General features: G+C 60.1%; 1 protein-coding gene across 1 annotated transcript in view; it reads left to right on the forward strand.

Moving 5' to 3' along the window:
* The window catches only part of OBSCN (obscurin, cytoskeletal calmodulin and titin-interacting RhoGEF), a 169,468-nt gene extending 145,785 nt beyond the window's left edge, over positions 1-23,683 (forward strand). The window contains 20 exon segments of the mRNA XM_070045296.1: positions 4,612-4,779; positions 5,265-5,367; positions 5,720-5,849; positions 6,657-6,765; positions 16,157-16,354; positions 17,240-17,336; positions 17,664-17,785; positions 18,326-18,438; positions 18,595-18,763; positions 18,935-19,001; positions 19,445-19,645; positions 20,384-20,444; positions 20,951-21,028; positions 21,391-21,563; positions 21,653-21,679; positions 22,433-22,585; positions 22,675-22,720; positions 22,855-22,932; positions 23,282-23,468; positions 23,471-23,683. Of these exon segments, the coding sequence (XP_069901397.1) occupies positions 4,612-4,779; positions 5,265-5,367; positions 5,720-5,849; positions 6,657-6,765; positions 16,157-16,354; positions 17,240-17,336; positions 17,664-17,785; positions 18,326-18,438; positions 18,595-18,763; positions 18,935-19,001; positions 19,445-19,645; positions 20,384-20,444; positions 20,951-21,028; positions 21,391-21,563; positions 21,653-21,679; positions 22,433-22,585; positions 22,675-22,720; positions 22,855-22,932; positions 23,282-23,468; positions 23,471-23,538 (2,348 nt within the window). The 3' untranslated portion in view covers positions 23,539-23,683.
* Positions 23,684-27,601: the final 3,918 nt, after the last annotated feature.

The following is a 27,601-nucleotide window of genomic DNA, read 5'->3' on the forward strand; positions in this document are numbered from 1 at the left end:
GAGACCGTCCCAGTCCCACTGTCAGAGCTTCAGGCCAGAGTCAGTGGAGCAGCAGCTGGTCCCCCGCAGCAGCCAGGGGATCATGCTTCTGGAGTCTGTGGGGTCCTGGGGTCTGTGGAGCTCCCTTCCCAGCTGCCTCACAGAACCCATATGTAGTGCAGCTCCATTTCCCTGCCATCCCTTCTCACACCCCAAACTTGCACCTGTGACGATGTGTCCAGAGAGACAAAGCCATTCCATGAAAGTTATTTAGAAGTAAGAATGAGCCCCTCAGCCGCCACCTTTCAGCTGGGCTGCCCCCAGGAAAGTGTGCCCGCCGGGCTGCATCTGAGGGGAATGAGGGATGCACCATGCCCAGGAACAGTCAGAGTGGGATCCCAGGTTCCCAGCTGTATCGAGACAATCCACTGACCATTACCCTGTGAGCAGCTTGCAGGCTTTGACCCCTCTGAGGACAGCTGTGTCCAGTGAGTAGAGGAGGCGAGGGACAGTCAGATGGTCAATTCATGCTGGGCAGCTTATGTGAGAGACAACACAGGTTCTCAAACCGCAGGTGGTCCAGGCAGCGTACACAGCCGTGTGGTGTGGCCAGAGCTGGCCGTTCACCGACCTAAAGCAGCATCTCAGTTGGAAACACCACAGATGGCCCTGAGAGGCACCCATCTGCCAGATGGGGGGGTCCACCCCAAGTGATGTGCACCTCCCTCATCTCAGAGCCTCTCTCGGCAGTCCCCTGTCTGGCATGCACTGGAACTCAGTGCCACGTGCAATGCAACGGCTCCACACAGGAACCCTGGTGGGAGCCCTATCAGTGGCCTCACTTTGCCTCCATGGTTCATGGACCCAAGGAAGGGTGTCTTCAACCCACCTGTCTATAGCCTGTTAAGTGTCAAACCACATAGCCAGGGCATTCACAACATCTCAAGGTCAGTGAGCACATAACCTTTGCCAGGAAAAGTAGCATCTGGCAGGAGAAATCAGACTCACCAGCCAGCAAAATGTCATTCATTTGGCAGAAGCTTGAGTGTCGGGGGTGAGGGCCAAGTCCTGATCCGCGCCCCCCCCCCCCCGGGAGGGCAGCCAGCAGGGAGCAGAGAGCACCAGCGATGTGTATTAGAGATCATGCCCATGCGAATGCAGGGACCTCTGGTCTTGGTCCTTGCATGCCAGCAGGAAGGAAAAGCGGGTGGCTGCAATGCCCAGGACTCCCACCAGGAGCTGTCAGCCTGCACAGCAGACCCTATTACAGCCACCCTGTCCAAGCCAGCTGGAGTCACAGGACCGGTGACTGGATTGGGCTGGTGACGATCTCCTGCCAGCCACCACTCTCTCTGGCTGTTGATTTTGGACTCGGCCTCTCTCGTTAGCTTGGCTCCTTTCACATCACCCAGGAGGCCTGGAACTTCCTTTCTCCTCCTGGGGTTCTGTTGGCAATCTTGGGAAGTGACGGGTTGCTGGGCTGGACCTGGTTACATGCTCTATAGCCACCTATCCAAGTGTAGGGTGTCCCCACCCTTGTGTGGAGCAGGGAATTCCAAACAGAGGTAGAAGCCACAGTCACAGCACCCTGACTTGACCCCAAGGTGACATTACTTTTCCTGCTCTCTGGGAACCTTGCTCACATCCCATCAGTGGAATCAGATGCCTGTGTCCAGCAGAGCCATCAAAATCTAAGTTCTCCCCCTGCCTCAGGTGCCTGGCATATCAGATGCGCATGTAGGGCCTCTGGTCCCTCTGGGCACAGGGAGATGAAGGCCCACTTCTGATTTTTTTTTTTTTTTTTTTTTTTTTTACGGTACGCGGGCCTCTCACTGTTGCGGCCTCTCCCGTTGCGGAGCACAGGCTCCGGATGCGCAGGCTCAGCGGCCATGGCTCACGGGCCCAGCCGCTCCGCGGCATGTGGGATCTTCCCGGACCGGGGCACGAACCCGTGTCCCCTGCATCGGCAGGCGGACTCTCAACCACTGTGCCACCAGGGAAGCCCCATCTTCTGATTATTTTTCTTTTAAACAGGGGTGAAGGTGGAGGACGAGGAAGGGGCCAGGGATGGAACAAGACACACTTCCATAGCTCAGTAATATCCAGTGTTTTGGGCTCATTCAAAGCCCTAAACGGGCAGCAAGATTGTCACTACTGATCCCATCTGTTTTAGCTTCAGGGACCGCTTGACTTAGAAACCACATCACATTGTTCTCAGGGGCTCTGTGCCCCTTGCCTGGCTGGGGTTTAACTTGCATGGTGGTGACCTTTTGGATGGGGTCCACTTAGCAGGGGTTTCCACTGGCCCAGAGCCATGGTAACACCTCCCATCCTCTTTCTGGGTCTTCCCATAAGGGCTGAGTGGGTTTTCCAAGGAGGCAGGGCCACCTGTCAGGAAGCACTTACATCTCTTTGGATCACCTTCTCCAGTGTGTCACCAGCATTCTAGACACCATCCAGGTGCCACGAGCCCATGTGCCAGCTATTGATGGTTCCCTGTAGAGGTTTGTCTATATCAGGGAGTTGTCCCGAGCCAGGGTTCACAGCAGACACTGAGGTCCTTTACTGTTAACTCTAAAAGAATGCTGCACGTGTTTGGTGCCCACGCCTCTCATCCCTGAGTTCTAGCCCTGCTCCTACCTGCATACTGCCCATCAGGATTGGTGATGGCTCTCTCTTCGCACCCGGTGTAGGTGTGTGTTTCTGTGACTGGGGTAAGAAGGGAATGGAACCTTCCTGGGACTCAGCATGGGTTCTAATATTTGTTGGGAAGTGGGGCTGGCCTGAGGCTGAACCAGCAGTGTCCCCGCTGCAAGGCAAGAGTACATCCACCAAGGCACTATTCAAGTGTCTGTCTCTGAGCCCACTTCTCAGTGCTCAGATTGCAGCCACTTGCTCAGTTTCTCTCCATTCACAGCAAATAGCTGTTTCCTGCCCAGCTGACCATGAAGTGTGGTCAGTATGTTCACCACTGATTCCTGCGGACCTCCCTCATGTTCTGTTAACTGGCCCACGGGCCACTTTCTTTCTCTTTTGGGATGCTGTGTCTCTGACAGGTATCCCTTCCTTGCTGCCAAAATTGCAGATCAGAAACTGTGAGATGTTTCTTGGCTTGCAAGCTAGCAAGCCAGCCTACCAGCCAGATACAAACAAAAGACACAAGACCCCAGGTCAGAGACAAAGGCTGTTTCTCACAGCAAAAGCAGCATGGGTTGCCCATGCCTTGATCTCCACATCCAGGGACCAGCTGTCAGCTTCATGCAGTGGGTTGTATCACAAGAGAGAACCCCCAAGTTTTAGGAGATGCTGAGCTTTTCTGGGGCTCCTGGCACATCTTCCCATACTTCCCTCCAGAGCAAGAAGTGACTTATGGCCCTGGAAGACAAGCAAATGTCTCATAGGGAAGAAAGGTGAGGGCTTGTTCCTGCTGCCCTGGATGGCTCCTGGGGTGTCAGTGCTGGTGGTAGGTGTCTTTGCCCAGAGGATCTGACTGTGCAGGAATCCCAGAAGTCCATGGAGAATTGTCTTCTGACAGCAAGATGAAGACTGAGATTTGACCACAGATTGACAGTGTCACCGGTAGCCTTGTCAAGGGCTGTTTTGTGTGCGAGGTGAAAGCCAAGAGGTGTGGGTTTGGGAAAGGATGGAAAGGGAAGCACCTGGAGACAGAGAGTGAGAACAACTCTTTCCTGGAATTATCATACAGGGGCACAGAGAAATGAGGTGGTAGCTGGAGGCTTTTGGGGGGATATATTTTTAAATTGTTTCTTAAGGTTCCCTGTGAATCAGAAGTCAAGGTGCTGCTTATGAACTGTTATAACTTAAACAACCTTGTTCAGAAAGTACAGCGTTATTGGAAAGTGTTCATCTATGAAATTTTACATATTTATGGAGGAAAGAATTCTTTGTAGTGAAAGATGCACATCTCACCATCCCTCTCCCAGATAAGAAACGTTACAGCTGGACATGTTAGATGGGCATTTGGATGAGGGTGATTAAAGAACTGGGTGGGGGCTTCCCTGGTGGCGCAGTGGTTGAGAGTCCGCCTGCCGATGCAGGGGACACGGGTTCGTGCCCTGGTCCGGGAAGGTCCCACATGCCGCGGAGCGGCTGGGCCCGTGAGCCATGGCCGCTGAGCCTGCGCGTCCAGAGCCTGTGCTCCACAGCGGGAGAGGCCACAACAGTGAGAGGCCCGCGTACCACAAAAAAAAAAAAGAAAGAAATGGGTAGTGTCCAAGTATGTCTACCAGGTGGGGTCAGTACCTTGGAGGCCCCTGGATAGTTGCAGAATCATTGGTGAGGTGATTGAGGGTCTGGTTATCAGAAGGAGATGTCCTCTCCTTGGGTTTGGGTCCTCCAGCCCGGCCCCTGCCTCCAGCTAAGAGCCTGCCTTTAAGAGGCTACACTGTGCCCAGTGAGGTCTGGGGAAGTAGATGGGGGGCGGTGCGCCACGTCTCCATCCAGGGCTCCAGGTCAGCTTCGCTGGCTAGACCCCTGGCAGGGAACCCACACTGGCTCTTGTGTTTCAGGGGCAGCCTCCTCCATCAAACCCTGCGACTGTGACCCCCAGGCAGGCCCAGTCTCTTGTCCCTGATGGGGTTCCCTCTGTGACGGCCCTCCTCTCCTTTCCAGATGGGAAGCCAGTGGACGTGGACCCTCATCACATCCTCATTGAAGACCCTGATGGCTCGTGTGCCCTCATCCTGGACAACCTGACTGGTGTCGACTCTGGCCAGTACATGTGCTTTGCAGCCAGTGCTGCTGGCAATGCCAGCTCCCTGGGCAAGATCTTGGTGCAAGGTGAGCCCTGGGGGGAAGGCCAGAGTGTGAGTGCCCAGGCCCCACCCTCTGGGCATTGGAAGGGTATCAGCCCTCATGGGGGGGGGCACGGGCCTGTGGATGGAGCTGGCAGGGGGTGGGTGTGAACATCTTACTGAGGTCGGGGGACTCGCTGGTGGGCATGGGGTCCTGCTCTGTCATGGTGTCTCTCTCTGTCTCTGTCTCTCTCTGTATCTCTATGTCTCTATCTGTCCATCTCTCTGCCTCCATCTCTTTTTTGTTTCTTTCTCTGTATTTCTGTATCCATTTCTGTGTCTCTCTCATTCTATCTGTCTCTGTCTCTCTCTGTCTTTTTGTCTCCCTGTATCTCTGTTCCTCTGTCTGCATCTCTTTGTTTCTGTGTCTCTCTCTATCTGTCTATCTCTTTCTCTCTGTGTCTCTGTCTCTTTCTCCATCTCTCAATCTCTGTCTCTCTCCCCTCTCCCCACATTCCCTGGACCCTGCAGTCCCGCCTCGGTTTGTGAACAAGGTCCGGGCAGTGCCCTTTGTGGAAGGAGAAGATGCCCAGATCACCTGCACCATCGAAGGTGTCCCACACCCTCAGATCAGGTGGGCCAGGCAGCTTGGGGCCAGGGTGGAGGTGGGCAGGTGGGCCTGCCCTGGGGCCATCCTGCCTGCCTGAAAAATGAGGATGGGCAGCCCGTTCGCTGGGTTGGGGTAGGCTGGACACAGAACCTCAGCCTTTCCGATGAGAAGTGGGCGTGATGGGGCTGCAGCACGTTCTGAACACAGCTCTAGCTGCAGCGAGGAGGACAGAGGATGTTGGGTGGGTGGCATCCAAGAGGGATGTAAGGGATGTCCTCTGTAAGGACATCTGGATCTGCAGGGTGGGTGAGGGGAGGGTCCTCAGCATGGGGCACCTGGGGAGACCCCACCTGACCACCCCCGGGGTTGGCTTTAGGTGGTACAAGGATGGGGCCCTGCTGACCCCTGGGGGCAAATACCAGACCCTGAGTGAGCCCCGCAGCGGCCTGCTGGTGTTGGAGATCCGGGCAGCTGGCAAGGAGGACCTGGGCCTCTATGAGTGTGAGGTGAGGAGGGTGGGCCCAGGGTGAGGGGGCTGAGGGCACCTGTCTTGGGGATCCTGCCTGGTTACCACCATTCCTGACCACAATGAGAGAGGGGACAGCAGACCACTGTCACCCACCATCCATGACGAGGGGACACCAGGCCACCGTCACCCACTGCCCATGATGAGGGGACAGCAGGCCACTGTCACCCATTGTCCATGATGAGGGGACAGCAGGCTACTGTCACCCACTGTCCATGTTGAGAAGACAGGGACTGAGGAAGCGGGCCCTGGGTGGAGCCCCCTCAGTCCTCGTGGCCCGGGGGGAACTGGCAATGGTCTGGGGAAGGTGTGTGCTGGCTGTGGTTCTTCCTGGCTCCTAGCTACTGCTGCTGCCGGCAGCCTTCATGGGGGAAGTGTGGGGCCTGCTCCGCATGGCAACTCTCAGGGAAAAAAATGGACCCATGTCAGCTCTGGACCTGTGCTGTCCATTTCGGTCACTGTTGTCCACACACAGTGATTTAAATTTAAATCAGTTAAAGTTAACTCTAGGTGAAGATTCACTTCTATTTCAAGTACTCAGAGCCCACGTGGCCACTACACTGGACAGAGCAGATAGTGTCCCCACCATCACAGGAAGCTCCTGGTCAGTGCTGGGGACACAGTGGCTCGCCCGGTACCCTTTTCCCTGTGGTCAGGCTCTGCAGCTCTAGGAACAGCCGTGGTGGGCCCCCCATGCTACAGCTGGCCTGTACGGCCTCCAAGAGACTGCCCAGGCCCCCTGGGGAGCCAACGGGCTCTAAGTGAGCCTCTGCTGTCTGTCCTGCAGTTGGTGAACCGGCTGGGCTCCAAACGGGGCGGCGCGGAGCTGTTCATGCAGAGCCCGGCGCTGCAGGCCCGAGAACAGCACCACGTGGAGCAGCTCGCTGCCGTGGAAGGTGAGTGCTTCCTCTGCCAGTCTCGGCCTGGGCTGGACCCGCCATATGCCTGGGCAGCGCCAGGTGGGGTGAAACCGTCAGCGCCTCTAATCAGAGCACACTTCCTGGATGAGGGGAAGCAAGCACGGAGGAGGGGATTCAGAGGCTGAGGGGCAAGCACTGGTTGCCAGTTCCTGACTGGAGCAGCATGTATGTGGGCCGGAGGAGGGTGGGCTGTGAACCCAGAGCCTGGGGAAGGCTGGAGGGGCAGTCCGAGGGGCTGGGGGGGGGGCCTAAGCCCTGCTCACCATCCCTGGGGGAATAACAAGTGCATACAAAGCCCAGACCTGGGTCCTGAGCAGCCGGCCAGGCAGTGGTCGGAGGGGTATTATAGGATGGGTGGCAGGGATGGTAAGAGGGACGGCTCCACAGAAGCAGGCTGCTGGATCCCAACTTGGCTCCTGGGAGAGGGAACAGGTGTCAGGGGCCTGATCCTTCCACACCGGGTGGGGCTGGCTGAGGAAAAGAGAGAATGCCGTGGCTTGGCCTCCCTGGCCTGGCCTGGGCCAGGCTGCGAGGGGTCTGGGCTGCAGAATGGGCCTCATCAGGGAGCCGTGTGCTCCCGGGCAGGAGGTGAAGGGTGGCAAGATGCCTCACTCCTCCACTCACGCTTGGCTCCAGGGTCCCAGCTGGGCCCAGCCCGGGGATGGCCCAGGGCAGGCAGCAGCCCCAGGGAGAGTTTCTCCCAGTCTGAACCGCCTCACCCGGAAGGGGCTGCCAGGACAGATGTTGAGCCTCCCATCCTCGGGGGCATGCAAGCAGAAGCTGCACTAGAAAAGCTGGTGGAGCTGCAGCTCTCACAGTAGGATGGGCTGGGAGCTATGTGTCCTCCCAAGTCCTGAAAGTTGGCTTCTCTGACGCCTGGAGCCACCGGATCAATCCCTCCCAGGGCCCAACGTGCAGGGGCTGCTGTCTGTCTGGACCCTCACAGAGTCGGCCACCTGGCGCCAGGAGCTCAGCCTTGGGGCCTTTGACGCCCTCTAGGGACTCTTCCTTCCCTCGTGGGCAGGGATCCTGTTCCTCAAGCCCCAAAGGGCACTGGTCCAGCCGGTTCCCATCAGAGGGCCCCATGGCATCTGCCGGCACCTCTATCCTGCCCTGTGGCATCTTACGTCGGACAGAGCAGGGCTCAGCATGCACCTCAGCACACCCTCTCGACTGGTGACAAGCACGTCCTACAGAGCTATTTACTTCATTGTCATGATGGGTCTCTGTCAAGGTCCCGTGGACACAGGGTGTGGAGGACGGGCGGCCTACCTGTGCCGGAAATGGCCTTCGTGCCTCATGAGGAGAGGCCAGTCTTCACAGACCCTGGAATTGGAGCCCGCTGCCTCCTGCTTCCTAACCCTATCCTGCCGCTTCATCATTAACCCGGTGGTTCTGCAGCCAGAACGGGCCCTGGCTGGCCCTGTGGGGTGGGGCGCTGCCCTTTCGCTTGTGAAACTGCGCAGGGCCAGGAGCCGCACTTTGCACAGCTGCACCCCTTCCACAGCCAGTACTCACTGGAGCCCAGAGCCCACCTGGTGGCAGGTTAGGTCAGGAACAAAGGTGCCAGGAATGTAGCAGTCCACAGGTGCCCTAGCCACCCCCCCCAAAAGCAACAGAATGAGGCCCCTGTCAGGGAGGGTGAGGCAAGGAGCCCCGGATCTCTCACTGCTTGGCCTACAGACCACAACAAGTTGGTGCTCTCTGGGCCCGACTAAGTCTAAACACACAGGATATTTTGTCTGGATCCCATTCTCTCTTCCAGTGGACTCGCCTCTCTCCAGGAGGCAGCTTGCACAAGCACATACGGGCACACACACGTGTGCATGCAGACACACACATTAGCATGGACACACACAAACACGCACAGTAAATGTGGCTCCCAAGTGCCATACAGACACAGCTGGTACATTTCCTTCACGTTCATCTAACTGGAGACGAGGTTAAGATACCCACAGTCATCTAAGGGAAGTTCTTTTTCTACGTGGCACTGCAACAGAGCAGAAAATCCCATCGACCAGGGACTAGGAGGCTGTGCGCCCTAGGCCATGCCACTGGACTTTTTTGAGGCTCCCCCTCAATTTTCCCCACAGGATGGCGAGAGGGACTGTTGAGATGTATGGGTGCTGGTAGCTGGTGGGCTGCCTGCTATCCAGCTGGGCAAGGCTGGGAGAGGCATCTCTGTGCCAAGCCCCACCCTGTCCAAAAGCTACAGAGGAAGAGGCCTCGAGATGGTGGGGAGTAGTTGCTGCCAGGTCCCCAATGGGTCCCGCCCTGTCCCTGGGACGTGGGTCCCCTATCAGCAAAATGGGAACCACAGGCCGTATCCTGCTGGCTCCAGCGAGGAGGAAAGCTAGGAAAGTCAAGAGACAGTTGAATTTGTGGGGTGCTCCTATGGGAAGACCTAGGTTTCCCTGCTCACTCAGAGCTCAGGACCCTGCTCAGGCATCCTCAGGTCACTCCCAGAGGGACTTCTGTGGTCTCAAGCCACAGGACTCAGATGTGCTACCTCTAGGACTCCGGAGTCGTTCTGCCCTGGAGAGACGCCCTTTGGTCTTTAGATTTTTTTGTGAAATAGGCACCAGCCACCCCGGTCCCAGTTTGGCTATCAGCCACAGGCCATTCCTTTTCCCTCTCTAGGCCTCGGTTTCTATGAAAAGTGGAACTTCAGGCCTGACAAGTTCACAGGGCTCCCTGGGCACATGGGCTGAAGGAAAAGCTAGGATTTCTGTGTGGGCAGCCTAGACAGAGCCCTTACTCTCCTTGAAGCTCCTGCAAGAACCCCTCAAGAGGGATTCTTCCCTCACGTGGGACACACTGTTATCACAACTCCTCATTCCCCAGCCACTCAAGGCAGGCATTATCACCTCCATTTCAAAGATGAGGGACCTGGGACTCTAAGCTGAGACATCGCTACCAGGGCCACACAGTCAGGCAGGGTTTGGATCCAGTTTCCTAAGCTGAGCAGGTTACTACCCTGCCATGCCACTCAGATAGCTCAGCCCCCAAACACCGGCTGATCTGTAACCCTCGCTATTCCGACTGTTTTCTTTGTAGTCACTGAGCAGGAGACTAAAGTCCCCAAGAAAACCGTCATCATGTAAGTGCAGGCGTGTTCCTAACCTTCCTTCTGACTGCAGTGCTCCCTGCATGCCCACTAACCTCCCTGGACCGTGCCTGTGGAGCTTGGCCCCTTGCTTGTCTGACTGCTTTGCCCACATGGCCTTTGTTCACCACGCAGACTGCCAGCACCTCGCAGATACTCCCAGGGCATTCACCTCCCCCCGGGCCCTTGGCTACCTTCACACTTCAAAGCTGTCTCTTCCAGGGTCTAAGTACCCTTTTCATGGCCTCGTTGCCTCAGCAGGGTAGACTTACTCTGTGTACGTCACAGTGGCTCACCCAGGGCTTGGACCCAGAATCATGCCAGTTAGCAGGGAGCAGGGACTGAAAGCTGCTTCCCCCAGTGTACTAGAGGCAGAATGGTACCCTAGGATGCCCTAGGGCATTGTCCAATGGAACTTTCTGTGATGATGGAAATAATCTGTATTTACACAGCCCCCTACAGCAGCTACCAGCCGCGTGTGGCTACTTGTCTAGTGTGACTGAAGAACTAGATTTTAAAATTTATTCGACTTTCAACACTTTGAATTTAATTAAAATAGCATAACCATAGTGAACAGCACAGCTCTAGGGCCCTCAGAGGTCCCCAAACTCAGCCCTCACACTAGGAAGATGGGGACACTGAGGTTCAGGGAAGAGAGGAGGCTTGCTGAGGGTGGCTCACAATTGGAAGCCAGCCGAGAACTCATTTCCTCAGTGCCACACCCACTGTCCCATCCTCCATCCTTCAGTGCCTTCAAGGCTGAGGAAGAGCCACGCACGTTGTTGATCATTAAATAATACAAGAGGTCCAGAGCTAGGTGAACCCACAGAAGGCAGGATTGGTTTTGACCTGGATAATCTGGAAGGACTTCCAGCAGGAGATGTGTGACGCAGATGGGTGGAAGAGCTTGTAAAATCCAGGAGGAAGAAAGACTATGATTTCCTAAAGCCAGGGGACGGGGAGGCTCCAGGATGGGGAACCTCTTAATTCCCCATAGGCATAAGACCTCCTATAGGTGCCTGCAGGTGGTGATATCGCTGGAGAATCCCATCTTGATAAGCTCCTGGGTTAGCCCTTCCGTGACTTTCTCCCTTCTCCCCCAAAGCAGATTGCCACCTCACAATAGATGGGTCTGCCTGGGGCAGAAGTAAGTCCCATCCCTGGAGGCATGCAACCATGCCAGGGCTTTACACAGATCACCTCTGCATTGCATCTATGAGGGGAGCATTGTGATTCACATTCTACGGAAGACAAAATGAAGGAGCAGAGATGGGGCCGGGCAGCCCCGCTGAGGAGGCATTAGGGTGTCCTCGTGCTTATGGGAGGCTGGACTAGGTAACTCCCGAGGCATCCTGAAGTCCAGTCTATTCCAGGCTTAGGGAGGTAGCAACCCTCACGCTGCAAGGAAGCGTGTACCCCTTCATCTTGAGGGATGGAGAGAGGCAACTGCCTGGCGCAGCATCCCAGCAAGGGAACGCCACACACTGCGCCTGCGACACGATGAGGGGCTCTAGGGAGCCAAGGGGTACCAGAAGGAAATGGGAGGGAGACCCCTGCCGCCAGGCAGCCTCAAGTGCTGTGCCGGTGGCCTCAGAGCAGGGTGCCTACCTGCCCTCGTGGGGGCAGCAGTGAGCGGAGCATGGGGGTGCATTTAGGAGGAGTGAGCCAGCTGTCCAGTTCCGCTGGACTCACTGTCTTGGCTCAGCAAATCAGGCAGTGTGAGGCCAGCAGATGGGGCCTTGCCCAGGTTTGGGCAGTCTCTGAGCCAGGGACAAGCCTAGTGCCACTGAGTCTTGCGTGAAGCAGGAAGGCAGGCCTGTGGCCCTGAGTAGGCCACATCTCCGTGCCTCAGCTTCCCCGTGAGTTAAGGGGGCATGGCATTTCCCCTTTACCGGGTGAGGGCCGGAGGAGGCAGGATCCGTACTTGCTATGTACCCCAAGGTGTGGCCACACATCTCTGGGCCCATGCCTGGGAGTAACTGCTCCTGTATGGAGCTGGGAGTTAGACAAAAGCAAAGCTGAACAAGAGACAGACAAAGTCCTAGTCATTGCAGGCAGCTGGTGACAGCACTGAGTTGTCGCCATATGCATGCCGGGTCCCTCTGCCTGAGCCCGCGAGGACATGCAGGTCCTGGGGCCCAGGAGAGCTGTGTGTTACTAAACGTGTTCCTGCTCCCTGCCTATTACTCACTGCACCCTCAGCACCTGGCAAGGTCAGGCGTACTGGTTGGCATAGGAAGGCCTGGGCTGACTGGTGGGCTTCTGACTCTTGGCTCTGGGCAAGTTTCGAGCCCTTTTCAGCCTTGTCTGCACCTGTAAAAGGGGGTCAGACCCATCCACCAGAATTGCTGCAAGGTCCCTGGCCAGCGCCCCATGCACACTCACGTGCAAATGGACTTGAGTTCTATCTTCTCTTCCCCTTCCATCCCCCTCCTGTTTTGGGAAATGGAGCCCAAGAGGGAGGCGGACTTGTCTGAGGTCACACAGCCCACGACTGGCCAAGCCATGCCTAGAGCCAGGTGTCCTTGCCGGGCCTCCCATCCCCAGACCTGGAGGCCATGAGCACGGGCCACGGGTCAAGACTCTGACATTCCTCCTGCGCCTGCGGCCTCAGCTGCCCAGCCTGTCCCTAACCGAGGATCACTGAGGCACCTGCCGTCTGAGAGCCCCTCTAACCCCCACCACCCTCCTGCCGTGTTACAAAGCACAAAGCACTGATGGGCTCAACAAGGAGGGCTGTGTGACTTGCACCCCTTCATTAGCTCTGTAAGGAGGGCTGGTGTCTCCAAAATAAGACAGCCGTAAACAAGGAGGGGAGATTGACACATGACATTACAAACCAGTCTGGGGTTTGGAGGTACCTGCGTGATACAGCATGGGCCTCCCCTGATGCCTCAACCCTCATTTTGAGATCTGTATACTAGAGCCTGAGGTTGGCCAGATGAGACTCTGTGCTTTGTTTCTTTGGTTCTCTGGATGGGGATCTGGAGGTCCGGCTTAAGCCCATGTGTAGGAGTTAGTTTATGCAGTTTCGCCACTTGCTTGCTTGTACATTAACCTGATCTCTCTCGCCGGCCCCCGAATGTGCTGATGGCAAGGGCACTGGGTGAGGCTGTGGGTCTCTGTGCCTATCTCCTCTCGGCCCTCTCCCCACAGAGAGGAGACGATTACCACTGTGGTGAAGAGCCCCCGTGGCCGACGCCAGTCCCCCAGCAAGTCTCCCTCCCACTCCTATCACCCTGCCAGCCTGCCCAAGCCAGGCCTGTTGGCCCCTGAGCTGCTGCCCTCGCCAGGAGCCAGCCAATCCTGCAGGCCCGAGGCAGAGCCAGGCTGGAGGCCCACTGTGCCCACTCTGTACGTGACGGAGCCCGAGGCCCACGTGTCAGCCCTGCCTGGGGACGCTGGGCCCCAGCCCAAATGGGTGGAGGTCGAGGAGACCATTGAAGTTCGGGTGAAGAAGACTGGCTCGACGGGCACGTCTCTGGCCAGAGAGACGCCTGGCAGCTTGGAGGGGCTTCTCTCCACACTGCCTGGCAGGATGCCTGGAGGAGACCCCAATACAAACAACTCCAACAACAAGCTGTTGACCCAGGAGCCCCCAGCCATGGCCAGTGTTGGCGAGCCCCTAGTCTTCCATGTGGAAACGGGGCCAGGGACCCCTGAGCTTTCCCCTCCCTGGGCTGCTGAAGAGGAGGCACCCCTGGAGGAGACGGAGGAAAGAGGTACCTACCAGATAGAAGAGCCCCTGAGTGCCGATGGTCTTCAGAGCCGGGACCCCAAGATCCTCACACACAACGGCCGTGCACTCACGCTGGCTGACCTGGAGGATTACGTGCCCCAGGAAGGGGAGACCTTTGGCTGCAGCGGCCCCATGCCCAGTGCTTCCGATGACCCGCCCTGCGAAATCTCAGTGCTTCAGAGAGAGATCAGCGAGCCCACCGTGGGGCAGCCCGTCCTGCTCAACGTGGGGCTCCCGCCAGGTTCCCGAACCTCCCCTGGCTTCTTCACACGTACGCCCAGCTCCCGGGAGGCGTTTCCATCAGGGCCGCAGGACCTTGGCTCCAGGGGCATCTCCTTCTGCTTTCAGGAGGCCCGGGCTGGAGGTACCATGTCCCGGAAGCCGTCCTTCTGCACTCAGGTTCAGCGCTCTGTGGACAGTGGCCAGAGCAGCTTCAAAACGGAGGTTTCCACCCAGACGGTCAGCTTTGGGACAGTGGGGGAGACTGTCACCCTGCACATTTGCCCGGATGAGGACGTGGACCCTAGCCCCTCCCAGGGCTGAGGCCAGGACCATCAGGAGCTGGGTGGCTAGGATTGAGACGAGAAACTCTTGGGGCTGGGACACCCCTGACTAAGCTGCCGTGGTTGCATGGGGCAGCAGAAAGAGGCAAATGGCTTTGGGGCTGAGGACCCTGCCTGGCACCAGCATCAACTCACCTCACAGCTGCCCTGGGTTTTCAATTCAGGAGAGAGTCCCAGAGCTGGCACCCCTCGGACACGTGTGCTCTGACCCTGCCCTGGCTCTCCAACAACTCAGGACACCTCCCGCCCCTTCCTCCCTGGGTGCTTCCTACCTCACAGGACTCGGTCTTCAGCTGAGGACATTGCACACATCTGTGATCTCAGAGTGTACCGAAGCTGCTCTGAGAGCACTGGCCGGAGTGACTCGCAGACTGCAGCTCTGGGTTCGGGGGCTCCAGACACAGGGAAGGCACTTGGGCATCTTTCCTGCTCCGTTCATGAGGCAGTGGCTGCCACATGGGCCCTGTCTGCCCAGTGGCCAGGCCTGGCACAGCCCTGCCTCTCACCCAGGCTGGGGGTTCCAGCCTCCCTCTCGATAGGGGGCTTCCCCCAAGCCACATCTTACCCGTGAACGTTTTTTCTTGGCCTCCAGGAGGGCTGTGTGGGGCCCAGCTCTACAGACCCTCCTAGGCCTTTTCTACAGGGTGGACCAGGGTCTCTGTGTGGGAGCAGCCCCCGTCAGTCGGCCCTGATGATGCTAATAAACTGGTTCCTTGCACTGTCTTTGCTCTGCTCTTTTTTGCTTCTCCACCTGGTGACTCCGATGACTCGGGAGGGAGGGGCCCTCCTGGCCTGGCCCTGGAGACCAACCAGTGGACAGCCCAGGCCCTTTCCGTTGACAGCCCTAGGTGGACCCTCAGCATCGACCTGTGGGTCCTGGCTAGTCCTGGGGATCCTGGGTGGAGACGTGATAGTTGGCCTGTCCGGCTTGCTCACATGTGGGCTAAGGGGCTGGTGACAGGTGCACAGTGTGGCTGGGGCAGTGCAGAGTGGTTGCTCCTGCTGGGGGCCTCCTGTGCAGCTGGGTCCTTTGTCAGGACAGACATGGGGGTGTGATGTGTCAGGGGTCCTGATGACCTCCTTGGAGTGGGGAAGGACAGGATGGTTGCCCCAACGCCATAGAGGGCAAACGGATGGCAGCCTGCCCAGTTGCCTCTTCAGCCTGGTGGGCCCTAGGATACAGAAGATCAACAGGAGAGAGGCTCTGGGGCAGGGGAGAGCTCCATAAAGGGGGACCTTCTAGAAATGGAGTGGTGGGCATCTCTGAATGGCCACACGGGATGGCAGCCAGGTGGAGGAGGGAGCTGCACTGAAGGCTGAGGGCAGGAAGCAGAGACACAGGAGGGTCTGAAGGTCCCCGGGGCTGGCACCAGGTGAGACTGTAATGGTCTGGGTCAGGCCAGGCTGCAGGTGGAAGGGAGAAAGCTGCTGGGTGGAGGACAGGGGCTGCCCTGGGAGGGCAGGAATGCAGCCTACCCTCTGAGGAGTTCATGGCTCCTAATCTGGCATCTGGCTGTCCCTAGCTTCCCTAGACTGTGCGGCTGGGTCCACTTGAGCCTGGGTGACCCAGTACCCTAGGATCCAGAGTGGGCTACAGAGCAAGACCAGCCCCAGGATGAAGGGATGAGACTAGCTGAGACTGAGGGGCCACCCAGAGTGATGGGTGGGAGTCCAGGCCCAGCTGCCCCTATAGGAACTGACATTCTGTGAGGGCATGTGTGTAACACCCTGCGGGTGGACCAGCCCTGAGCTTGCTGCCTGGAGTGCCATCTCCCCTGGCACAGTCTCGGGATCTCTTCTTCTCTCAGGGGCCTCCACCTTCGGCCCTTCCTGCACCCAATGTGTGGCTGGAGCAGGAAGGTGGGAAGGGTTGGCTGGGGTTGGCTCATCTGGGCAGTGTCCCACTCCCCGGGCTCAGGCCAACCCTTACTCCTATGCGTGGACCTGCCTCTCCTACAGATGCTGCCATCGCACCCCCAGGTGCTCTGGGGCAAGTGGACCAGGAGAGCACATCCTTCCAGAGGACACTGATGTGCCCTGAGGCTCCGGGACCCACCACAGGGGAACATACCAGCCCCGGCCCCAGACCTGGGGGGCCACCTGAACTCCAGGAGGCCGGCCAGAATCCCCCAGGAGTGGAGGCTGGGGATGCATCCGGTGAGGCCTGGCAGCAGGCTGAAGGCAAAGTACCACCTGCTTCCAGGACCACCCTCCACCCCTAACCTCCCCTCCATTCTGACACCAGCCTTGGTTAATTTGGGTGCCCATCCCATGGGGGTGAACTAGCAGAGCCTGGGGACCCCCGACATTCTGATGGTTCCATATGTTGGGGACCCTGGACAAGGCCCACCCCTCACTCAGCCTGTGAAACTAGAGGGGTGGATGGGTTCTGGGAGGTCCTTCCCACCCTGAGCATGTCTGTCCCAGGAGCCAAAGGCCTCCTGTGGTCAGCCCTCAGGGGACAGCTTGGGTACCCTGTGCTCCTGGGAAGGTGAGGAGGAAGAGGGAACAGAGAGTGAGAGGAGGAGGAGGGGAGAGATTAGGGAAAGAGGTAGAGAAGGGGAGGGGGGAGAGGAGAGGAGGGGGGAGAGGAGAGGAGGGGGAGAGGAGGGGAGGGGGGAGAGGAGGGGAGGGGGGAGAGGAGGGGAGGGGGAGAGGAGGGGAGGGGGAGAGGAGGGGAGGGGGGAGAGGAGGGAAAGGGGGAGAGAAGGGGAGGGGAGAGGGGAGGGGAGGGGGGAGAGGAGAAGGAGGGAGACCAGGAGGACAAGGGGAATAGGAAGGAACAGTAAGTGAGCAGTGCCCCAGGCAGACCAGACCCCTGGAATGTGCTGTGGGGCCCCTCCCCCCAGCCCAGGGGGCTGAAGTGCACTTGCATGGCTGGAGCTCTAGGTTTGCGGTCACGGATCCTGTGCTCTTGGAGCCCCTACTCTGGCTGTCCTCCCCTCCTCTGGGCCCTGGAAGTCGATGCAGAGGCAAGTCATGAGGGATTGTCTCCAGCCCTATCCCAGGCTCCATCTCACTGGGCCCCTTGCCTCCCACCAGGCGAGCCCCAGAAGGTGCCGCAACGTCTCCCCCACGAGGGCCTGGAGCAGAACTCTCGGGCACACGCTGAGGTCCAGGAACGTGTGGTGCCCATCCGGTAACTTCCCCAGCTGGCTGGGGCATGAGGGGACATCCTGGGGGCAGGGTCGGGCACGGGGACAGGAGAGGAAGGAGTGGAATCCCAGCACCCCTGCACTCTCCATTCCAGCCCCACCCTAAGCCCAAGGTTAGGGCAGGGAGGAGAGGCCACCCCTGGAGCAAGGGAAGTTGGGGGAGCTCCCTTCTCACCCAGGGCTGGGGCCCCTTTCTGTACATCCCCTCCCAAAGAGTCTGCTGCAGCCCCCATCTTATCTTGAAGCTCTGCCTCCCATACCCCAAAAGTGGAAGGGTGGGGCAGACAGCTAACTCCACTCCATGGCCCCAGGATGGAGGGCGCTGCCTGCCCCAGGGCAGGTGCAACGGAGCTCTGGGACATCCACAGCCACGTGTTCACAGAGACCAAGCACAGGACGTATGTGTACCAGGCCAGCGACATGTATGCCACAAGTAGGTGGGGGCCCGGCACTTTACACGTGTGCCCACCATGCCCTGGGCAAGGGGGGACATTTGCATGGAGGGGCCTGCAAAGCCACCTGGCATGGCCCAGCCTTACTGTGGCCAGGGCCCCTGCTCCCCCTCTCCCTGTGTCCCCTCAGAAGGCATCACTGGGAGGGGAGATGCAGGCAGCAGTGACCTTTTCCCCACTCAGAGTTAGCATATTCTGTGCAGCCTGCCCTCAGAGAGCCGAGGTTGAAGCAGGAGAGACAGGGGTTAGACTGAAGGAAGCACTTCCGGACCATCAGGGGCCTGGGGGGAGTCAGGATGGGGTCACCTTCACTTGGGAGGCAGGTGGGCTCTTTCACCCTGGGGTATATCTCGGGGCCTCTCTGCCCACCTAGGGTACCAGGACACACCTGGGGTTACCGCCAGCCCACCTGGGTCTGGGTCTCTGTGAAAGTAGGCCGGGGATCAAAGATTTCAACACAGGACAGGCTGTGGTGGGACAGAGCCAGGCTCCTTCCCAACGGCTCCCTCCCCTACCCCCAGGGCCCCCATCCATGCAGGTCACCATTGAGGATGTGCATGCCCAGAGGGGCAGCGTGGCGCAATTCCAGGCTGTCATTGAGGGCAACCCGCAGCCCACGGTGACCTGGTATAAGGTAGGGACAGGCCAGGGTTGGGGGCCTGCCGGTGGGAGGGGGAGTGTGTGAAACCCCACTGGACTGGACACAGCACTCACTGAAGGTCATGCTGGGCCGTGGTGCTGGGGTCACCCATGGTGGGCTGATGGCCTCCCTGCCCTCCTGTGTCTCCAGGACGGTGCCCAGCTGGTGGATGGCCCCCGGCTCAGCCAGCAGCAGGAAGGGACCACGTACTCCCTGGTACTAAGGGATGTGGCCCAGCATGACGCTGGTGTCTACACATGCCTGGCCCACAACGCTGGCGGCCAGGTGCTATGCAAGGCAGAGCTGCTGGTCCATGGGGGTGAGTGGGGGACCCCTTCCCAGGCCTGTCTTGGCTCCACGCAGGCGTGTGGGGCTGTGGGTATGGGGGTCCTGTGAGCTCCCACAGGCTCGGGCACTATAAATTCGGGGGACAGAGAGACGGGGTGGTCATCTTTGCTCACACCTACAGCTTCCCCCTCCCTGGCTACAGGCGACAGTGAGCAAAGCTCTAGGAGGAAACTACACTCCTTCTACGAGGTCAAGGAGGAAATTGGAAGGTATTGCCCGCCCCCCATCCCAGCCCCAAGAGCCTCACCCGCTGGACCCCCACCCCCTAAGACCCTCATCCGCAGCCTCCCGGAGTTCCTACCCCAGAGTTTCCATCCAGGAGCTCCCAGCCCTCCCCCCCACTGCACCCCTACAATCCCCACTTCAGCACTAGCAGAAGCCCACCCTGCCCCCCGGAACCCCGCCTCCACCGAGTACCAGCCTCCTCCAGCCCTCACCTTCTGGAGCCCCTGCCTCCTGCGAACCCTACCTCTTTCCGGAGCCCCTGCCCGCAGAGTACCTGCTGCCCCACACCTGCCGGGAATTCCGCCCCCTCCAGTACCCACTGCCCCAGCCCCTGCTCTCCCGGAACCTCCCTTCTCAGGAGCTTTGCCCCCTTCCAAACCCCGTCCCCCAGGAACCCCACCCCCAACGCGCTGTACCCTCCTCCCAGGGGTGTGTTCGGCTTCGTGAAGAGGGTGCAGCACAAGGGCAACCAGATGTCCTGCGCCGCCAAGTTCATTCCCCTGCGGAGCAGGACACGTGTCCAGGCTTATCGGGAGCGGGACATCCTAGCAGGGCTGAGCCACCCGCTGGTCACTGCACTGCTGGACCAGTTTGAGACCCGAAAGACCCTGATCCTCATCCTGGAGCTGTATCCTGTCTCACCCCAAGGGTGCAAGGTGGTGGGGGGAGGGGGATGTGCCCCAGACACACAGGGGTCCGGAGGGCTGCGTGGGGCCTGTGGTTTTGGTGATCCCAGCCCTGCCTGCCTCATGGGGGCAGCCGGTAACGCTGGCGTCTCGATGCTTTGTGACTAACCCCCTCCCCGACCCCGAACACATTGCACAGACCTCATAGCTCCTAGGCCTTTGGGCCAGGAATTTGGGCAGGGCTGCGTCCAGAAGGTCCGAGACGTGCGCCTGTGGGCTCCTCCCGCTGTCCACGTTGCCTTTCCAGCAGGAAGTTTGGACTTCTTACCTGGCTCCTGCAGGCCCCAAGCGCTGACGCTGCTTCGGATGCCTACCCATGCTCCGAGGAGGGGCACACACCCCACCGGATCCACCTGCCACACTCGCGGCCCAGCTGAGGGTCTCTGAATGCCGTGTGTGCTCACCACACCCCCACCTCCCCAGTCAGCGTCCCCTGCGGGGGGAGGGGGCACACGTGGGCTCTGTGCAGAGGGGAGAGGATACCTCCACTCCCACTCTGCTGCTGCCCACTGGCCTCAGCCCCTCTACTTGGGGCATCTTGTCCCTCACATCCTCCTCATCTGCAAGCACTAGCCTCCCTAGAATAGCTCCCCCCGCCCCCCACCCCGAGATAAGACTCCCCCCAGGTGGTGTGAGGCCATGAGCGTTCCAGACCCTAGAGCTTTCCTTGACAGTCCCAGGTGCTCGTCGGAGGAACTGCTGGACCGCCTGTTCAAGAAGAGCGTGGTGACAGAGGCCGAGGTGACTGTGCTGCCTGGGCTGCCCACCCAGCTTCAGGGCAGCCTGCATGCCTGGCCAGGCCTCCTGCTTCCCCTGCCCAGACCACCTGTCCCTCAGACTAGCTCCCCAGCATAGTACTGCCCACCTCAGAGACCTTCTAGGGTATTCCAGGGCCTCACAGGGTGTTGCAGCTCCTGTCGGGCTTTCAGAGCCCTCCCGTGCCCGGGGCTCGCTTCTTCCCCACCCCAGACTGCACTGAACTAGCTGGCCGGGCCTCGCCTGCTCTCCCAGTCGCCTCTTGCTTTGCACAGGCTGCTTCACACACCCAAACCTGCCCCGCCTTGGGGCTCAGAGGAATCCCCCAGCTCCAGGGGTCCGTGAGGCTTTGCATGTGACCTGCCCTGCGGGACCACCGTCCCAGGCTCAGGTCTGGAGGGAATTGGAGGCAGTGTGGGTGGGAGCAGGCAGGGAGGTAAGTAGAGGGGGTTCTCGAGGCTGGCTCACCTGAGCACCAGCCTTTGCTGCAGGTCAAGGTCTACATCCAGCAGCTGGTGGAGGGGCTGCACTACCTGCACGGCCAGGGCATCCTCCACCTGGACATAAAGGTATGTGGCTCCCTGGCGCCCCCAGAGCCCCGTGAGGGGCAGGTGGGAGCCTGGAGCCTATAGGCTGAGAGGGTGCAGGCCCAACACATCCAAATTTCCTGTCAGGATTTCCTCGCCTCTGGGGACAGGGAGCTCAGTATGCTATGACGGCCCCTTCAGGTGGGGTGCAGGTCCGATGCAGCAGAAGCTGTCCCCAAATGGCACTGAAACCTGTCCCCGGGGCTGCCCACTACCCCATGCTGGCCTCACCATCCTTGTGGGGCAGCCCCTCAAAGACCCTTGAGTGTCCTCCCCAGGCCCAGCAGCCCTGGGAGTCGCTTCCTTAGGGTACGGCCTCACCCACTCCCGTCTCTGCCCGACAGCCCCCCAACATCCTGATGGTGCACCCTGCTCGGGAAGACATTAAAATCTGCGATTTTGGCTTTGCCCAAAAAATCACCCCGGCAGAGCCGCAGTACAGCAGATACGGCTCCCCTGAGTTCGTGGCCCCCGAGATCATCGAGCAGACCCCTGTGAGCGAGGCCTCCGACATCTGGTGAGTGGGGGGCACCCGCTCTCTGCCTCCTCCTCCCCCTCACCAGGCCAGGTCTGGGGTGACTCACGGCGGTGGTTTTTTTCCTGCAGGGCCATGGGGGTCATCTCCTACCTCAGGTGAGCAGACCCCGGCTCCTGTCGGCTGTCTCCTCCAAAGCCGGCCCAGACCCCTCCTCAGCAGGCCCACGGGAAGCTGTTGAACTGCTGGCTGCTCCTCAGATCAGAGACCCGAGACCTAAGGGGCAACTATCTTGGGAACATGCAGTCAGCCAACTCCGATAAGGGGTTTCTGCCAAGTGCTTTTCACACACACCCTGTCACAGAGGAGCTCTGCTGGGTCACAGGGCAGAGCACTGAGCTATTTCCCTAAAGGGTATAGGTAATTTGTCCAGAGCCCCCTTATAACAGTTATTGCTGCCCTGAGGACGCTGGTGGTGTAGACTGAGCCTGGATTTCCTCTACAGGTGGAGCCCTGATCCCTCCACCCCCGGCTAAGGCCAGGTGCCCCCTCCAGACTGACCCTTGATCTCTGCCCCAGGCTGAGCCTGGATCCCTACCCCAGCCTGACCCTTGATCCCTATCCCAGACCAAGCCTGGATCCTCACCCCAGCCTGGGACCAGATACCCACTCCAGGCTTAGCCTGGATCCCAGCTCCAAGCTGAGCCTGGATCTCTGGGCAAAGCTGAGACATATGCTGGAATTCTCAGGGCTGGATGACAGTGGTGTTCAGAGGCATCTCTAGTCAGGGCTGGGAGCCCCCGGCCACCACCATCCCCATGAGACCCAGCACTCCCTGTCCTGGCACCCTGCCTCCCATGGACCCAGAAATTGAGGTCACGACTGAAGGCTAGTCATGTCTCTGCTTTCAGTCTGACCTGCTCGTCCCCATTTGCTGGCGAGAGTGACCGAGCAACCCTTCTGAATGTCCTGGAAGGGCGGGTGTCCTGGAGTAGCCCCATGGCCTCCCACCTCAGTGAGGATGCCCAGGACTTCATCAAGGCTGCTCTGCAGAAGGCCGTGGAGTGAGTACACACGCCCTTCCCTCTGCCTGAGGTCCTCATGCTTGCCCCAGTGACCACTTGGACCGATCCCGCCCTTCCTCTCTCCACAGGGCCCGGCCCAGCGCCGCCAAGTGCCTTGCCCACCCTTGGTTCCTGGTGAGTAGGCTAAACGCGGGCTGGCCTGGCTCACGGGGAGGGAAACTGAGGCCAAGAGGAATGGGGGCCTGCCTGGGCCACAGGGTGCACCAGGGTCTCCCCGCAACATGCCTCTCTCGCCTGGGCTCCCCCAGAAGTCTGTGCCTGCGGAGGAGGCCCACTTCATCAACACCAAGCAGCTGAAGTTCCTCCTGGCCCGCAGCCGCTGGCAGGTGAGCTGTGCTGCCCTGTGGAGGGGGTGAGGGGGTGGGGTGTGGAGGGGGTGGGAGGCCAGAGAGGGGAATGAGGCCCAGAGAGCTGGCTGGCTGTGTGTGCCCCTTCTGGGTCTGGGAGAGCAGGGAAGTGGGGCTGGGCATCCTTCATTTCAGGTCTTTGCTACCTGAGACACCGGGGTGAGGTGGGGCAACATGCAACACCCCTGCCAAGATGGGGACACACTGGCAGAGCCCTGGGCCCACGTCTTTTAATGCCCACCATTTCCTGAGCACCCCTCTGGGCCCACCGAGAGCTGGGAAGGCAGCGGGCAGCCAGCTGACGACCCCCTGTCCTCCACAACCCCAGCGCTCCCTGATGAGCTACAAGTCCATCCTGGTGATGCGTTCCATCCCGGAGCTGCTCCAGGGCCCGCCCGACAGCCCATCCCTCGGGGTGGCCCGGCACCTGCGTGGTGATGTCAGTGCCTCCTCCAGCAGCTCTTCCTCCTCCGACAACGAGCTGGCACCGTTCGCCCGGGCCAAGTCGCTGCCCCCCTCCCCGGTGACCCACTCCCCACTGCTGCACCCCCGGGGCTTCCTGCGGCCTTCCGCCAGCCTGCCTGAGGAGGCCGAGGCCTGCCCACCCGCCACAGCGTCGCCCCAGGGTGCACATCCACCAGCTGCCCTGGGCTGTGTGCCCCGGCAGAGTGTCATCCGAAGCCTGTTCTACCAGCAGGTGGGGGAGGGCCCAGAGCTAGGGGGCCTGTCCGCAGGCAGCAGACGGCACCCCGCCCGGCGGCGGCACCTTCTCAAGGGTGGCTACTTCTCGGGCGTCCTGCCCGGCCTTCGAGAGCCACTGTTGGAGCACCGTGCGCTGGAGGAGGAGGCTGCCAGGGAGGAGCAGGCCACCCTGATGGCCGAAGCACCCTCCTTTGAGACCTCCCTGCGGATGCCCAGTGCAAGCACCCAGGAGGCCTCTGGCTTCAGCCGCTCCCTGGACCTTGACGGGCGGAACACAGCCAGCCCCTCTGCCAAGGCCTGCAGCAAGGGGCAGTGTTCCGCTCTGGGCCCCTCGAGCCTTCAGGGGGCCCACGGAGAGAGCATGCCGGGAGGGGATGCACGTGCCAGGGAGAAGGAGCATCCAGAGGGGCCCCTGCAGGGGCTGAGGCTACTTCCGTCCACCGGTGGTGATGGGTGCTCCGCTCAGCAAGAGGGGTCATTGCAGGACAGCTGTGGAGGGCAGGCTGCCCCTTTAGTTCAACCCCAGAGGAGTCCTGCCCCCCAGGACTGTGGCAGCCCTGCTGCTTTGGCACCACAACCTCCTGGCTCCTTTCCTCCAGGGCACTGCACAGAGCCGCTCTTGACATCCCCGAGCCCTTTCTTCTCAGGAAAGCCACAGGCCTCCCCCTCCCCAGCCCAAGCAAGCCCCCAGTCAGACTCTGAGAGAGGGCTGAAGGACACCCCTCTTGCCGGGAGGCCTGATCCACCCAAACCCCCAGAGCCAGCCTCCCATATGGGCATGGAGCCCGGCCCCTCCCTGGACATTGAAAGCCTGTCCCAGGAGACAGAGGGCCTGTCCCAGTCTTCGCCCAGTCCACAGCGGCCTCGGAAGCTGGCGACCACACGGAAGTTCTCCCTGGGATTCCAAGGGGGCTACGCAGGGGTGGTGGGCTACGGCACCTTTGCCTTTGGTGGGGATGCCGGTGGCATGCTGGGTCAGGGGCCCCTGTGGGCCAGAATGTCCTGGGCTGCCTGTCAGTCCTCGGAAGAGGAGGAGGCAGGGGCCGAGAGCCCACCACCCCAGGCCAGCACAGTGCCTCTACCTGAGGGTGGCAGGGCCCTCCCGAGGGCCTCCCAGGAGGTGAGCTCACGGGAAGACTTAAGTGGGGGCTCTCAGGTGTCGCTCGTACAGATCCAGGACCTGTCCAGGGACCTGGAAGCGGCTGACACTGTGTCTCTGGACATCTCGGAGGTGGATCCTGCCTACCTCAATTTGTCTGACCTGTACGACATCAAATACCTCCCATTTGAGTTCATGATCTTCAAGAAGGTCCCCAAGCCTGTGGAGCCAGAGCTGCCACCCTCCCCTGAGTCTGAGGCTGGGGAGGAGCTGGCTGAGCTCCCAGAGGCCGCATGGCCGGGCATTCTGGGCCCGCCAGCAAGCCTGGAGATCACAGAGGAGCCAGAGGACATGGAGGCCCTGCTCGGGGAGGCTGCTGGTGGCAGGAAGCGCAAGTGGTCACCCCCTTCCAGCAGGCTCTTCCACTTCCCCGGGAGGCAATCACTGCTGGAGGAGTCCACAGAGCTGGGGCTACGCCAGAGAGTGAGGGCCTCGGTGGCCCACATCTCCCGCCTCCTGAGGGGCAGGCCTGAAGGTTACTACCCCCACCCTGCCCCAGGACTGGGCACATCCATGTTCCCCGCTCTGCACCTTGGGTCTCCTTGTCCAATAGGACAGCTCAGGAGCTCACCTGAGTGATGCAGGAAGCCCTCCCCTGTCCCGGTGCTGCCCATACCTCCCGGGACACAGTGGCTTGTTTTCGAGGTCACCTTTGCAGCTTCGATCCCTCCCCATGTGCATGTGAGGCCCAGCTGTAATTCAACTGCAGTTACACCCCTGCGGAAGTAGGAACCAGACCAGCCCTCCCTGATCCTTGACCCCTGGGCCCTCAGCCACGCCTCCCCAGGCACCTGTGGCCCCTTGAGCTGCTGCCCTTACCTGCCCGTGGTGGCCCTGCCTAGGATGGGCTGATGCTGATGGGGTAGGGAGGGTGGTGCCCTCTGCAGCAGATGTAGCTCGTTTTCAATAAGACCCCCTGGGATCTGGGCTTTTCTGCCACATGGGAATCCCACAGTTGGCCACAAGGGGCCCCAGAGCCTTCCTCCCATGCTCCCAGAGGAGCCAGGCCCCTAACGTGTGACCTCTCATGGCCACTTCCGTACTGCAGGTCTGGAGAAGGAGGGCCCCCCCAGGAAGAAGGCAGGCCTAGCTTCCTTCCGCCTATCAGGCCTGAAGAGCAGGGACCGAGGTGGGTACACTGCCCAGGGGCTGGTCCCCCACTGCAGCCCAAGGGACCTTACTGTGGGGAAAGGGAATCCTTCCAAGACTGCATGGCGGGGGGAAGCTCACACGCATGGGATCTTGAGTACACAGAGGGACTCTGGCGCCCCAGCAATCACGGCCCTGCAGTCCTGGAAGCCTTCCTGGAGTAGGCGCTAGTGTTGGAGATGAGCCGCTTGGGGGTGGGGCTCATCTGTATATCCCCACGGCGGAGTCCAGGCCTTGCTCTCAGGCTTAGGGTCACCTCTGAAAGCTCACCTCCCCTCCCTTCCCCAGCACCATCGTTCCTAAGGGAGCTCTCGGATGAGATGGTGGTCCTGGGCCAATCTGTGACTCTGGCCTGCCAGGTGTCGGCCCAGCCAGTTGTACAGGCCACCTGGAGTAAAGGTAAAGAGCTCTCCTGAGGCTGAGGGGTGGGGAGGCAGGGGGTGCTCCTTTAGGGCATTACTCTCATTGTACAGAGGGAAACTGAGGCTCAGAGAGGGTGTGGGCCCCGGGTGTGACCATGAGGCAGGGCACCTGTGGGGAGCTTCTCTCGAGGTCCACTCTATCCTGCTGCAGACGGGGCTCTTCTCGAGAGCAGCAGCCGCCTCCTCATCTCCTCCACGCTCAAGAACTTCCAGCTGCTGACCATCCTGGTGGTGACTGCCGAGGACCTGGGCGTGTACACGTGCAGCGTGCGCAATGCTCTGGGGACGGCGGCCACCACAGCCATTCTCCGGAAGGCAGGTGCGTGGGCCGAGCAGGGCCCAAGGAATGTGACGCTCCCCACCCAGGCATCCACATCCTGGCACTACCAGGGCCTGGAGGGGTCACAGAAGGCAGTAGCCGGCTCTGCAGACCGGGACTCCCGGGAGGGGACGCAGGAGGCAGCCGGGAGGGGATGCAGGGTGACACAGCTGGCCGGGCCCTCTCCCTGACACCTCTTTGGGTGCTCCTCTCCTTGCATTTCCCACGGTACCTCCCTCCCTGTGTCTCCAGCAAATGCAGGAAGAGGCGGCTTTCCATTTTGTATCTCTATTATAGTCAAACCAGGTTCTCAAAACACAGCGCTGGGGTGTGTTTCTGGGGGAGCCAAGACAGAGGCTGCAGGCCTAGCTCTCAGACCTCTGACCTGGTCCCCAGAGGGGGCTAACCCCCACAAGCCCTGCACCACAGCCCAGCAAAATAGAGGCCCCTCTGACTAGAGGCTGGGATTGGTGGCGGGCTGTGAGCAAGGGCCATTCCATGGGGTTCCTGGACAGGCACCTGTGGAAGGGGAGCCTGGCGGGGTTGGGTAGGGCAGACACTTCCTGAGGCCCCTCGGAGGAGAGGCGCTGAGCCCCTCCTACTAGTCAGCATTGGAAGGGACCTCTGAATGAACTGGACCAAGTGAGGGTGGGCTCAGGGGCCTGGCAGCAGTGTGCAGGAGGATGAGGCAGGGCTGGCTGGGGCTCAGAGCTTCATTAGAGAACCCCTGGGAGCCCACCTCAGATTGCTGTCTGTGGGCCCTGCAGAGCGCCCCTCTTCCTCCCCACGCCCGGACATCGGGGAGGTGTATGCGGACGGGGTGCTGCTGGTCTGGAAGCCTGTGGAGTCATATGGCCCTGTGACCTATATTGTGCAGTGCAGCCTGGAAGGTATGGG

This window comes from Globicephala melas, chromosome 3 (genome assembly GCF_963455315.2).
Source record: "Globicephala melas chromosome 3, mGloMel1.2, whole genome shotgun sequence".
NCBI lineage: Eukaryota > Metazoa > Chordata > Mammalia > Artiodactyla > Delphinidae > Globicephala > Globicephala melas.